The sequence below is a fragment of the Ambystoma mexicanum genome, chromosome 2p, assembly GCF_040938575.1.
Source record: "Ambystoma mexicanum isolate Mex_15411 chromosome 2p, UKY_AmexF1_1, whole genome shotgun sequence".
Classification (NCBI taxonomy): domain Eukaryota; kingdom Metazoa; phylum Chordata; class Amphibia; order Caudata; family Ambystomatidae; genus Ambystoma; species Ambystoma mexicanum.
The window spans coordinates 905,329,375-905,344,513 of record NC_090923.1 but is presented as its reverse complement, the minus strand read 5'-3'; the positions used below and the strand labels follow the sequence as shown (position 1 = coordinate 905,344,513).

The 15,139-nt window shown below is 43.6% G+C and overlaps 1 protein-coding gene across 1 annotated transcript in view; it reads right to left on the bottom strand.

Moving 5' to 3' along the window:
* TBCB (tubulin folding cofactor B) overlaps positions 1 to 15,139 on the bottom strand; it is a 290,333-nt gene that overhangs the window by 169,228 nt on the left and 105,966 nt on the right. Inside the window, exon 3 of the mRNA XM_069644621.1 lies at positions 4,213 to 4,309. Within this exon, the coding sequence (XP_069500722.1) occupies positions 4,213 to 4,309 (97 nt within the window). The remainder of the gene's footprint in view (positions 1 to 4,212; positions 4,310 to 15,139) is intronic.

The following is a 15,139-nucleotide window of genomic DNA, read 5'->3' as shown; positions in this document are numbered from 1 at the left end:
TACAAAATGGCCCCGGTTTGTGGGGGAAATAGCATTACTACACTTCATATTCTACTAGAGCATGCCACAACGACCGCAGTGGCGCTTCATGGCCCTGTCTCCGATTGACCCAATTTTTCGTTCGAGCAAGCATTGCACAGCAGATAGAAAAACAATAAAGGATCAATGAGCTTGCAGGCTATCCTCTGGCAGGCGTTTAAAGTATATACGAGGGGAGTCGCAATGCCAACTGAGTTTTGGGGTATTATGCGATATTAGGAGGGAGTTGAAGAGGCGCGAGGATACACTAGCGCAACTACAGGCAGAGTATGTTGAGAGTCCCTCGCTGCGCATTGGCAAAGATATTAAGATACAGTTGGATGAATATCGAGATGCAGCAGACAGAGCTACGCTACTTCGATAAACCAGTGAGGAGACTACTGGCTCAGACAGTACAAAGCGAGAAGGGCAGTACTAACATTCTGTGCATAACCAAGACGGACGGTGGTGTAGTCAATAGAACAGAAGAAGTGAGCAAAGTGTTTCATGATTTTTATAAGAAACTCTACTCACCACAGAGTGTAGCGACAGATGATGAGATAGATGAGTAGCTAGCCAAGATACCCACCACTCTCCTCTCAGCAGAGGCTCGGTCTGCACTGGAGGAACCCATAACATTGAGCAAGATTAAGGAAGCAATAAAAAGCCTTCCAGGCTGGAAAGCCCCAGGTTCGGATGGTCTTGGGGCACAATTCTATAAAGACTTCATAGAGGTCTTAACTCCACATCTATTATTAGTATGGGCAGAGGCATTGAAACCGGAGTCAATGCGGGAGGCGGTTATCACTCGGTTACTAAAACCAGGGATACCCCCAGAGGACTGTGGATCATACCGCCCATGGTCCCCAATAAAAAATACTAGCTTCAAGACTTAATCTGCTAATGCCATATATGCTGCATGAAGACCAGGCAGGATTTCTGCAAGGGAGGTCGACGGCATCCAATATTCGCTGGTTATATAATATAATGGCGCAAATCCCACAGAACATCAACAGGGTATCTATATCCCTAGACATGCAGAAAGCATTTGGCACGGTATACTGGCCCTTCTTAAGGGATCTACAAAGTTATGGGTTTCGGACCAAACTTTGTTAAGTGGGTGCAAATTTTATATATAGATCTATATGCCAGAGTATGTGTAAACAGGGTGCTTTCACTGATAAAGTCATTGGTGGGCAGCACCAGGCAGGGATGCCCGCTGTCCACCTTACCGTTTGCGCTGGTGATAAGCCCCTGGCAGATCGTATGAGATCGACATCCCCGTGCCGGAATTACCATTGCTGGGCAGGTAGAACTCATAACGTTGTATGCAGATGACATTATGATGTATGTTAGAGACCCTGAGAAATATTTTCAAAGGATACTGACTGCCGTCCATGAGTTTGGGAAATATTCCGCACTACGTCTGAATAGTACTAAATCAGAGATCTTCCCCATTAACTGACAGTACACCTGAACCCGAAAACATGTTTGGATTGAGATGGAAGCCTCAGCATATAAAGTACCTTGGGGTCAAGACTGCTCGGTCAGCATCCCTTGTTCAGTCCCTTAATTACGATCTGGTGATCAATGCAATGTGTGCCAATTTGGTGGCGTAGAATCAGCTTCCCATCTCCTTGATGGGACGAGTGGCACAAGAAAATGATCGTTCTGCCCAAACTCTTTAGTAACGTGCCGGTAGGGCTTTTTTTACTAAAATTACTGAAGCATGTTCATCGTTCTTATGGAAGGGACAGATAAGGGCCAGCTGGAGACGCCTCACATTGCCGTCTGAGCAGGGAGGGCTAACAGCCCCTGATTTCGAGCTCTATCATCTGGCTGCTCAGGCATATTATGCAGCATTTTGGGTGGAGAGGGGCACTCCTATGTGGAACTTGAAAAGCGGGGAAAAGCAACTCTGCTGCACAAGCTTGTCATTGGTGCAGGGGGAGTGTTAATCAGCGTGATCCTGTAACAGCTACGCAAGAGGCATGGTCGAGGCTAATTAAGCAACCCAGGTCCGAGGCGCTGTACAGACAGGGCATGCCAATCTAGTGCTTGCCCTTCCTAAATCCGGCGAGGGATGCACTGCTAGCAGCACACTGGCGCGGAGTTGGCATACTGAATATGGGAGACCTGCTTCACGAAGGAGTATTGTAACTTGGGACATGATTAAGGAGCACGTAGGTAATACCCTGCTACACAAGCTTCAATATTATCGACTCTGCTCGTCCATTGGGTCAGTGTGGCCTGATTTTTCACAGGAACCGCCCTCCTACCAGAGTCTTGATTATTATATCGTCCCCAGGGGTAATAAAGGAATCTGCCTCAGCACTATATAAATTTGCTCAAATATCCAGGGGAGTGCACATTCAAGATGTCAAAGGGGACTGGGACCTGGGTGCCAATTTCACCGACACATTGGATACAGTTAGGTAGGCTGACGAAGCAGATATCGCTCAACTCCAGGTATAGGTTCATACAATTTAAGATCCTGAACACAATACACATTACCAGAGCGCACCTTAAGAAAATGTATCCCGACTCAGGGGCGCGATGTCCCAGGTGCACGGAGGGAGAAGCTGATATATTGCATATGCTTTGGTCATGTAAGGCGCTGTCTGGATATTGGGACAGGGTTTGTCGAGTGACAGAAGAAATGGGACCACACGACATGTGTGAGCAGAATGAACCCGTTGCAGCGTAAATTGGCAAATATTGGTCTGGTGTAGACTAAAAGGGTTATACTGCTGAAGCGGAAGAATACCCCCGCAATTGATGATTGGCTTGAAGATATGATTTGTACGCCAACATGATCGCCCCGGCAAGTCGCCCAAAGAATGTATGGGGTGGCTTTAGACAATAACTGATGAATAGAAGTATGGAGGGAGCAGAGGAAATACGTGCAGTGTAAAACGGTATGCAAATTTGACTGCCCTCAATAATGCTATTGAATCAATCCTCTGCTCTATGTAATTTATGGAAAGCTTGGTTTGCAATGCACTGTTCTGTGCAGGTCAAATAAAGGTCTAAAGATTTTTTTTTTTTTTTTTTTTTTTTTAAACAGAGGGAGGTCCAGTACTCGTGAGGAGGAGATCTGTGAGCGGTAGTTCCTGCAGCAGTTCCCCATAATGTATCTTCAAAGAAACATAAGGAGAAAGGGAAAAGGGCTCACTTTCTTGTGAGGGAAATTGTCCCGGTTGAAGTCTGTGCACATTATCCATGTTTGGGAACCTGAAAACAGGGACTAGGACAGGAGGAGGAATGCCCAGTTTACCTCATTCATGTAGCACTTCACTTCAGGTGGGCATCCCCGATGGCCATATCCCATCCTAGTCCAAAAGCAGGGGTTTTAAATTTAACTTCATACCAGGCAAAAAGAGCTGAATTAGTCACTTCCCAGGACTCCTTGTATCCTTAAAATGGAGATGCTGGACCCTGAACATTTTACATGGTGCCTGGACACCAAATCCCTTGCGCACTGGGCCACAGTGTGCACCACACTGGCCAGTAAGACTGCAATCCAGGCTAAAGCCACGCACCAACACCTATTGCCGCAAATCCTAAGCAAAATTGCACAATTTGTAATGTATTTCATTATCATGAAACAAACTAAGTCACACCATCATTTTTTAATGCGCTCTGGGCATGCAAAATGCTGTGGACTAACTTTCTTAAATGATCAACATATTGCTAGGGGATTTCTGCTGAAATATTTAAGATCACGGGGGAACTGGTGTCCTGACACACACCACCATTACGCTTGTTATTAGTTGGTGCTATTCTAGAACCCATTGTTCAGGTCATTACATACTGGCTACCCCCTTTCCTGCTCACTACACAATGGTAACATGATTTGATGGTTTGCATTCTAACTACTGCCAGTCACCTGGAAAGGTTTCTTAAACTTTGAAGGGTCAAGGAAAGGATTCCCAAATTCCACACATTACACCTTTCACCCCCTCCCATCGTGGTAGGCATAAATATTCAACTGTACATTTACCCATTTATTCAGTTCTGGACCTGTATTAATTTTCTTTTTTGTAATATGCTTGCGAACAAAATAACAAAAAAACTAGCAAGTATGCTCGCTCGGTTGGACCATTTGCAACTGGTCGAATTGATTTTAGGATCATTTATCTCAGCATTCCTGTAGATTCTGGTGTAACGACAGGTTTGCAAAGTCTATTTTACCTGATCTTTGTTCATAAGCATCATTTGAAATTTCATACTTCTCCACCCTCGACACATCCTCATATTCACCAATCCGTGAACCACTTTTATCAATAACCTAAAAGAAAAAAAAAATATGTTGGACATGTTTGACTGCAAACTGCAGTAGGCTCCAAGTTACAATATCAAGTTAGAGACCCTTTAACAATAATTGATTTGACAGTGATTGATAAAAGTTATATGAGATTACAATAAATAATATTTCATTAAAAGTCTAACTCTATTAAGCCACCTAACAGTAATCTTTTTCAATGTCTTTTCATGCCATCATATTCTCAACATTAGGTTGCCCATTTCAATATTTTCATCTCACTGATGCAGTTTTACAGAGAATGTTTTCTGAAGCACTTTCCTTTGCTTATTGTCTTAGTGTTTTAAACAGCATATATAATCCTGTCAAACCTCAGCCTGCCACACACAACCAAGGTTTCAATGTAAAGCTGGTGAGTAGCTATGTGCAAGATAAAAATCTTTTGCCACTTTGAAGTAGATGGCTTCCAATTACTCGACATTTAAACTTCTTGTTTCTATACCCGGCTAGGCACTCAAGTCTAGACTTTTGTACGTGTCCTTACTTTCTTCTATGCACTTACTCTATCAGAATTGTCCCTGGACCTAGTATGATAGCAACCTCGTCTGTCGCTCCCCCATCCCCTTACTGCCCCCCCCTTCCAGCACTATCTGAAACGTTATCAGGCCTAGTACGATAGTCGCTTGTTTTGTTCCTCCCCTCCCTTTCTGCACCCCCTCTCCCTCACCTTTTGTTTTTCTCCGGCTCTACCAGAAAGGTCGTTAGGCCTAGTATGGTAGTCACCTGTCTGTTTCCATTTCCTTCCACTCTCCCCAAACCCTCCCTTATCTAGGTCTTAGCTCTTGCACTATCTGAAATGTCATCAGGCCGAGTACGATAGTTCATTTCACATCCTTGCTGTTCATGGCCTGTAAGAATGTCATTATTGTATTTTCCCTTGTTCCCCCCCCTTGCCTTGAAGCGCTTTGAAACACATTGTGTATAGGCACTATATAAGAAAACTATCATATCATATGTGTTCCATCTCGAGTCTGCAGAAGCCAACCTCCAGTAACTCCCTTTCCACACTGGGTGTAGCGCACCTATGTGCCCAGTCAAACGGAGGCCCTGCGAGATGACGCTTTTTATGGGAACTTCATCCTGAAAAGCATATAAACCATTTGATTCCTGCAGATTTTGTCCAAGAGACGGATAGAAAATGGAGAAGAATGCCAGAGTAGACCAGAGTCCAGCGACTGCCCCAGTGAGTAGTGGCAATAAGCTGCGATTTAAGAACAAGAGTGGAGTAATCCACTGGCAGCAATAAAAACAAGTCATGCTTGAGCCAACCATGTTGCTGGAGGGCGGGCACTAGTGAGGGAAGGTGGGTAGGGGTGGATGTCATAAATCACCAAGGTATCTTATGAAAAGGATACGGTAACCAAAAAGGATACAATTGGTAGGGCTCTTCCGGATCCTTGAATTCACACGGCTTGATAGTATTGAAGTCAAATTAGACCTTCCAAATGATACAACTCTCTGACTAGTAAAACAGGCAGAGAGAGGGATCACTGGAAAGGGCGTGGGCGCATTATAGGAAGTCAGCCTAGGATAAAGCATCATGAGAAGTTGTCCCAACTAAACTCTCACTGATCGCACAGCAATAGCACTAATTACAACACTAACCTGTAGGCTAGAACTGGAATCTCCACCAACAAGTCTCAGAGGAAATCCAGGAATTGAAACAACGACAAAGGAGGGAAGGTTAGTAAGGGAGACTTATCCCGAACGGCACGAGGCTCACGCTAGATACCGGGTTAGTGCACGACAGGATAGCGTCCAAAGTACTGTGCACAATCACCTTCAAATAAACAGTTTGTTGTTAATACTTCCTTTCCCACGTAGAACAGAAATTAAATTAGTCCACCCGTTATCTCATCACAGGTGCCAGGGATGCGTGTGGAGTTACATGTTTCAAAGAGTTCAAAAAACTGTGTGCAGATTTACACGCGACAAAGGTTCACGCAGCATGAACAGCCGCGCTTGCAAGTACAGTAGAAAGCGTGCCGATTTACACGCAACAAAAGGTACACGCAACCAGGACCGCAGCGTGTAAAGAGTAGAGTAGACCGCATATTATTTTACACGCAAACAGAAGTGCACGCAGCCAGACAGCCGTACCTTAAGAGTTCCAGCGTCCACGTGGGTTTTAGCCGCAAACAAAGTACACGCAGCCAGGACAGCCGCGCTTGGAGAGTTCCAGCGTCCACGTGGGAAATTACACACGACAAACTTACACGCAGTCAGGAAAGCAGCATGCGAAGATATCAGGAACCCGCGTGTGAGGATACACGCGACTGAAGTGCACGCAGACAGTGCTGCCGTGAAGGAAATCCGTCTGATGGTCTTCTAATGGGCAACTGCCAAAGATAGCGTATAGAAATTTCATGTGAACAAAAACTGCTGTAACTTCTAGAAAGCAGCTCCAGGAGTTTGCGTGTGGAAGAAACACGCCAAAGAAAGCCAAGGAAGTAACTGACGAGATGCGAGGACGCAGATCAAGGGTTCAGCTACAAAACGCCATATTGGTTCAATCAGAAGCAGCGAGCAACGTCTCCACGCTGCTTATGAACGTACTGCAGTAACACACGTGACTACCCTGAATCACGTGAAGTCAACAACGTGAATAATGCAAACGTCGTTTTCCCGGCAGTACATCAAACAACCTCCATTTAGAATAGAACGGTCTAGCAGTTCTAGGAGTATAACCCATTCTGCGTGAAGATGGTTTTCCAGGTCCAGAGGTAATATGTCCAGCATGCATGACAGTGGAGGGCAGTGCAGGAAACTGGAGGAAAAAGCACTTCCTAAGCAGAATACAGAGAGAGAGAGTACAATCCTATATCTTGGGAGAAAGCCATGCTGCAAGGTGGCTCAGTAGAAATGTGCTCCAGCTGGTATCTGGAGGATCCCAGGGCCTTTCTGGTAGGGGCGATTGGTGGAAGCCGTGCCACAGGTGGGCTCCCTGACTTTAGTTGCCCTTCCAAAAAGGGATGAGGCTGCAGACACCATGCACTGGTAGCTTGCATTGCATACCTGAAGGTGGGAAACCAGGATTGGATGAAGCCAAGCCAGGGAAGCTGGTGGTCCAGGAACAGAGATAGCTCGACGTCGTAGACTGCATAAACTACAATTTGAGAAAACCCCTTGCCACTGGTCAGAGGGAGCGCCATTGGACTCCATGCCAGCTTCTGTTTCCTTATTTTGATGCATATGTATTACGTTACATATGGACGTATGCTCTTTACTTCGATTCTTTTCTACCAGCTGATAGGGCCTCAGGACTTTATGGGACCCCTAAATCCTTTCCTTTCCCCCCACCCCATGGATTTTCTACATCTTTGACTTTATTTTTATGGCCGGAGGGACTTCTTCTATTTGTCATGTGTTCTACTTTGGTAGCCCATATGGCTCCTAGCACCAGGTTGCTTTTAAAACCACATGTCACAGGGTTATTCTATTAAATTATATGTTATTGAGTAGGCTGGTGGCACCTGTAATTTAGTTCTAGCTTCAGCCTGGGTGCAGTCTTTTTACCACATTTGTACTGCAACGTACTAGTATGGTAGCCATTGGTGCACAAATACATTTTGTATGCCATGCTCCTGACCATTTTGTTTTAGGCCATTCCTTTGTCTGTGTGGACCAAAAGGTAGGCCTAAAAGGGCCTTGCTGTGAGCTCACCGTCAGCTCAGCTCTGTAGTTTTAAACTGGCCATACCTGTTTTTTTGCCCCAGATGGGCCCAATACACATCCTAGGTGGATGTGCCAGTGGTGGTCATTTTGGAGTTTTTAGGACCAGCATGATTGGCTAGCCACCAAATCCTGTGGGTCTGCCTAGTGTGCGATTGGGGGCTGGCTTACGCCAGCCCGCGAGTGAACGTGCATATTTACAGGAGTCTTAGTCCATTTCTCAAATTCTTTCCTGAATTACGCAAAGATTGCCATGAAAATTGGCTGCTGCATCTTAGGAGCAGGAACACTGTACCCTAGCCCCTTTGTCTTTGCTCCCGTTCTTTTATTTTGCCTGCTGGAATCCCTTGCTGGGATTTCCCTTGTCCTACTCCCAGTCTTTGCTGGTCACATTTGCTGTCCTGTGCTGGAACTGTTTCAGGGTCTCCTCTTTGCTTCTAGACCAAGTGCTTCATGGAAGGGAGCCTCCCTCGCCTATAGCAGCGAGTCGCACTGCTCCACCCTAGTGCTGTGTTGGGTCATCCCGGGTCACCCCCATCCATTGCTTACTCAGCTGTACATAAACTCTTGGTCCGATTCCCTAGGCTTCCTGGTGCTTTCTCTGAAGATGCTTTAGCTTCCGGTAGATGGATCACCATTTTGGGAACATAGATGAACCTTCTTTTCATTCATCTGGGTTGTCTCTAGTCCTGTTCATTTAATACCCAGTTTCTTCTAAGATATGAGGAAATGGCAAAATTATCTAATGGATCATTAAGAACATTCCACCTTTATACAGAGCCTTATTTAAAGTCTTAACCTCTTACAAAGTCTAAATTTCTCCCATTTACATCTGCACGCGTTGGCGTTCAACATATTAATTTCCTCATTTTGCCGATGAAACTGGGTATTAAATACCACAGCAGAAGAAATGTATAACCCAATGTATAACCCAATCAATAATTTGCAGTCATTTGAACATGAATGAAACAGAACCACAGAAAAGTTTTCTCTGGTCCTGAAGAATGCAGCCCAATCACATGGTTGATAAGATAGGTTGATATGATATCTGTAATGATGGCAACACCCTGACAAACTTTTGTTGTTCTACATATTTAGTCAAGGGCAGAATATAGTTTGGTATGATTCCCGTCTAAATGTATAAATCTTTTAAATTGCATTGTGTCCCCACTTCAGCAGGTAATTTTAAAAGGAATTGGTGTCTTAATTCCATTCATCCTGTAGGCTAAGTGAAAAAGAAAAAGTGTTTTTTTTTTTTGTTTTTTTTTAAAGAAGTCTAAACGCTGACTATTTCTCCATTATTTTTAGAAAAGTGGTATGTCACTTATTTCTAGGGTAAACTTATCTTAATAAAATGAAGCGTTTAGTTCTTCCTGAGGATTTAAAGTCGTTATTAAAACACAGACTAGATTAAAAGAATCTTCTTCTACTTATGCTTTCCAATGATAAAGGCAGGATAGGGGAAGATTCCAGAACAATCTGCGCATTACCTTGATTTGCAACAATCCAAGCTCACTACACACCATCCTCAGATGTGGCCTTCCTTTGATGCTACCAATTGCTTCATGCTTTTATTCAATAAATAGTTTTACAAGCAACACATAGAAAACAAATAAAATACAAGAATTCATGATAAATTATATTGATCAATTATTTAAAAATATCACCCTTAAAAGACTTTCCCTACACATCACAGATGTAACCAACTATTATAATTCACAACAATTGCTATCAATGTTATAATACTAACCTTAGGAAAACGTTTCCAACTAAACCATAAGTTGTGCACAATGTAGCAACAGCAAAAACAGATATTGGCAACTTGTTAATTTACAAAAGTATTTCTCCATCAAACTTTCTTCTCATTCCAAACAAATTCAAACCTGGTTTTAAAATAATATGCCTACAATCACTGTTAAGAGGGAAGTGAAAAAGAAATGCTGCATTGTTTCAACGTTTCGGGCAATAAATCTAGGATGCAGAACCTCATGAATTTAACAAACTATAAGCAGAATACCAAAATGATGTTCGTGCATTGCATGGCTCTATGTGACACGATATTCATAACCCAATAATAATTTAAGCATACAATATGTTCTAGCCAAAGAGCTTTGCCGACTTCTTTGGTAGTGGTTTTCATTCATTTTCCTCACATTTCTCTGTTACTATTAATTTTGTTTATTGAAGGTACCAAGGTCTTCCTAAATCAATCATACCAAGGGTTACTACTGAATTCTTAACGTGTAAGCCAAGGAAGCGGCTTGCCACCCTCTATTGGCATTACATCAATAAGTGCTTCACTTTATTTACTCAAAGATGGTCTCAACTACACTCTTATCCAGTATAATAGAAGTCTGAATCGTATCTCGGCTTCTATTCTTCTTAGCCCCAACTCCAAACGTAGAGGGAGAGATGGTGTCCCTCTTGAGAGACCCAACACTTTCTTCTTTAAAATAAGATTCTATGTTACAGATTTTTTTGTACTGGTCGATAGCGCCAAAGCTGCATGCTTGACTGCCAGTAACATATCCTGTAGGGATGCAACTGAAGCTTCCCAAACCTGGAAGGAGGGTCAGACTGCACACATTTTACTAACAAGGAGAGCTGGTCATTTAGTGTCAGAATTTTCGCAGTTTGGTTTAGCATTTGTGCACACATGCTATTTGTAGTAAGCTTGAACACTTTAGAAAGTGTCACATGGTGAGAGGAGGAGCAGCAACAACAAAATTGCTCATTATATTTGGAGTTTAGGCCCAGGATATTTTAAAGGGGTTTATAGCTAGCAGTAGTGAATTAAGTTGTGCTTTGTTTGTATTAACTCAGATATGTTGCTTTGGTAGCTGGCGAAAGGGTGGCTAAAGTTCCACGTAGTGCAAACATCAAGTATGTTCGATGTAGATTTTTATTTTAGTAACATATGGGCTCTTATCCACACTAGCTAGAGTTCTGCCATTTTGAGTAAGGTCCTGTTAAAGGCTGCAGCTTCCGTTAGCTAAATTATTAGGCCACATTTTGGAGCTTCTGTTCATTAAATTAGATTTAATTCCTCCTTCCCCACAGTGACTGTTTAGACAGCCAAGGTCCTTGGAGGAAAGGGGAGCAACCGCAGAGACAGTAGTTGATGGTGCAAGGCAGAGCAGTCCACAGGAGCTGGGAACGGGGCACACCATTTCAGTTTTGTTTCTGACAATTAGATTAGTGCAGCAGTTGTGAAGGACAAATATTACTGAGAAAAAGGCCTGGTGTGCAGACATTGCCAAAGTGTGGAACTAGGTTGTGATTATACTGCCCCCATTGAGAAGTGGCAGGTCCATTAGACCTGCAGGCGTCAAGCTAAACAGAGCAAATAAATATAAATTAATCCACAGGAGCAGTGTCTTTGTTGTGATTTTAATAGAGACACCTGGTTCCCAAGAGATAGGGAAGGATGAGTATTAGGGAGGCAACATGTTTCAAGATGGGAGTCGCAACAGGTGTTGCCAAAGAGTACAGATTCTAGGTTAAAGAAGCCGTTCGTGGTTGCCAAGTTATCTGGTCTCATGAGAAAGCCCACCTCATTACCACAGGGTATTGACTTCAATGTTCACACTCGCTCACGATTGGGTCTCCCTGAGGGGCATGCACCTCACAAATTTATCTGAAGTTGTTTTGACCAAGAAGGAAAGTTCATTGGTGCAACAAGTTACCTGAATGTTATCGACCAATCAGAACAAAATATTTTTTGCTGACTGCACGATTACGTCATTTGCAGTGGGCTGTACTCATGCCGCTGCAGATAGTTAATTGGGGTGGTGAAATGTAAGTGATGTTTAGATTTTTTGTATAGGGGATAGCCAACAGGTGTCATGATGCCTACCCCCAAGGAGCCAGATGGGATCCAGCATCCCCGGAAGCAGACATGTTCTCGGGGGGGGGGGGGGAGGTCCAGCGGCCCCTGGTAGGGGACCTGTGGACTCAGTCCGCGCGCCTTTGGCGCCAGGCTCATATTGGACATCAGTCCTGGAGCCATAGGCGCCAGGCTCATAACAAGTGAACTTATGTAAAGAGTGATTTTATGTAAACTTACCTGATGCAGACCATGCTGCAACATTCAGGCCTCCTTGAGGCCTGAATGGGACTACTTTACCTGTGGGACTATTTTACTATTCGGGCGTGGTCAGGGAAGGATACATACCTGGTTGGGGAAGGATACATACCTGGAACTTCTTTGGAGGCTATTTAAGCCACGCCCAGACAGCAGCTCACGCTTCGCGTTGTTCTGCTCCTAGCAGCTGGACGCTCACCGCGTCAGCTCCTGCATCCCGGCTCCAGCCACGCCCGATTAGACCCTGGAACACCTAGAAGGAGAGGAGAGAAGAGAGAAGGGGAGAACAAGAACATTGCCAGTTGCTTACCTGTGTCCGGAGGAGTCACGACGGCTACCTGAAGAGTTTATTTTAAACGCTTCGCCTCGCTCGTTGCAGCGACGCGCTCACTCATCTGTCCACGAAACATCTTCATTCTTCATCGCGACCCTCTGCATGGTCCACCGCATACCTGCACCTAGGGGAAGAAGAAAGACAAAAGGTGAGCAGCAGGATCGTTATGATGAAACCTGGGTTCCATCTTTAATACTTACCTGTCTGTACTAGGCGGGTCCTGTCAGCATCTCGGGTCGGCGCTGCTTCTTGGGCAGTTACCGTACCCCGGCCCCTAAGGGGAAAAAAGACAACGCATTACTGGATGTATTTAAAAGACATTTTCAAGGAATCATCTTACCTCTTATCCACCTGAGTTATTTCCGGCGATTCCATTCTTCACTCCTAAAACTCCTGCAGTTTCTGTAATAAGGAACGGACTTCAGATTTCGAAGACAGATGAAAGGGAGATCATTTTCTTGAACTTTTACGAACTACATACTCACGGCGCTTGCCTGGAAAGTCAGGTGAACTTGAACCTCACGTTTCCAGTTAACCAGTGAAGTAACTGGATATACACGCACCCCTGCACCAGAAGCAGGATGGAGAGTTCATCCTTTCAAAACCTAAGCGGGGGGAATTTTAGGAGGTGGCCAACCGAGAGTGAACTGGGAGGTGGGAAGCCAAAGCGTCACTCCGTAGATAGCTAACCCCCTTTCTCCATCTGCAAAAGGATTCTCCTGCGGATTAGACAAGCAAGATTCAGGGGTCCTGTACAGTCGGTCTTCCGAGTTCTGCGCATCACCCTAGAAGAGGCCACAGCAACCCAGAGCAGATCAGCGCCTCCGTGGGAGTCAGGTGAGCGTTACAACAGGAAATGTGGAAATAATCTGTATTAAATACATGTTGCCAAATTCTGTATTAAATACATGTTGCCAAATGTAGTTGTTATTTTTGTCCTTAAAAGATGTGACTAACGTGGGCATGTCAAGTGAGTTCTCAGTTCTACAGAGCTGACTGACCCTCCCAGACGTATATTCAGGTAATAAACTTGTTTATTCTTGCAAAACGTGCACACTTTATTGACCCAATAGCCTGTTTTGTAATATCGATCAGTTTTGGGGCCCATCTTACAAATTAATGTGGTTTTACCTGCTCTCTTGCCATGTTTTTTCACAAAACCTCTAATAACGACCTAGCGTAAAACTACTTTTAAAAAACAGATCTACAGGTATTGCTCAATATCTTTCTTAAATAATCATAAAATAGAACTTGCTATAAAAAATATTTTATTGTGTCATGTTGCTTTATCCAATAAAACTTTACACACAAGCGCCAATGTACAACATTACAAATTATTGATTTTATAAAAACCAAAAGAGCATTAATCCAAACAAAGAAAAATTACAATCAAAAGTTCATTCGGTTCTACAAGAAGAGTCCACCACAAATGCTAAGAAGTTAAAAAAGGCCCGTTTTTAAAATAGGATTCAAGGATCACATTTCAGAGCTCAGAAAGTGCTGTGCTTTCTATGATTACATGTTTCAGAGTTTCATTCACCTTCATACAGTGCCGACAAGATCGATCTACAACCCTAAGACATCCTTAGTCATAAAAAGATTTAGCCCCCGATTCATGGAATTATTTGCACGTAAAACGCAGATTTGCGCGCCATTCTGCCCGAAAATCCCCATTCCTCAAACAGCGATTTTCGGGCAGAAGGGTGCGCAAATCTGCGTTTTACACACCGATAATTCCATGAATCAGGCTGTTAATTTCAACCATACCCAGAAAGTCCTAGATTTCTTTGCTGGGTGTCTAATAAGACATTTCTGTATTTTGTTGAATGGTTTAATGTCAAAGTGGTCACACATTTTATGATTCTAAACGAGATCTGTTCAGGATCCAATCGTTTTTGTACATTTTCTTTTTGACCTTAAAAGGAGTTAATTTCAGGTCGGACAAAGATAAGTCGTTGGCCACAAATATGGTCATGGATCCATTAATCCATTGAGTCAAAGTAATGCAATCTCCTTGAGTGGCATATTTGTTTAAATAGGGTACCAAATGGGGGAACTGGAATGCTTCGTAATAGCTGTAATCTACGTGAAGAGATCATGGCCTCAGGCAAATCCAGGCCCAAAATGTGGTGAATCGCAGCCAAAGGAACACACGATGGTACGGAAAGAACACACTTCCAAATAGTTGCTTCCATTTTTTACCATAGTAGGCCCTTTTCTTGTAACTTCAGCGACATGAATCAGTCTCAGAACCAAAATTTGATTGTACATCTTGATCACTGGGGGAAGAGAGAATTGGCCATAGTTCTGATCAAAAACTCAGAGTTGGGTAGCGGCCGAGACAGCTTTTAATTCAAGGGCCCGATTTGCCAAGACCAATGATCTCTTGGATTTGAGGTCTACGCCCGGGTATTTGAATTCAGACCATTTTTTGACCATCTATAAACCAGCCAATATTTCTTCTACCAGACAATGGCTTATATCGATTCATAAGGAGGACCTTTATTAACGGGCAAACCAAGGTCCTTAAAGTATTGACCAAGCGTCAAAGAAATTTACAATTGCACTGCGGTGTAATCCAGCAGAGGGGCGTCATCTGCATAAAGAAGGTACTGCAATTAAGTGGACCCCAATTTCGTTGGATTTGCAACAATAGTGGCCAAAGCCGCTTCTATTCCTAGAATATACAAATTAAATAGGAACAGCG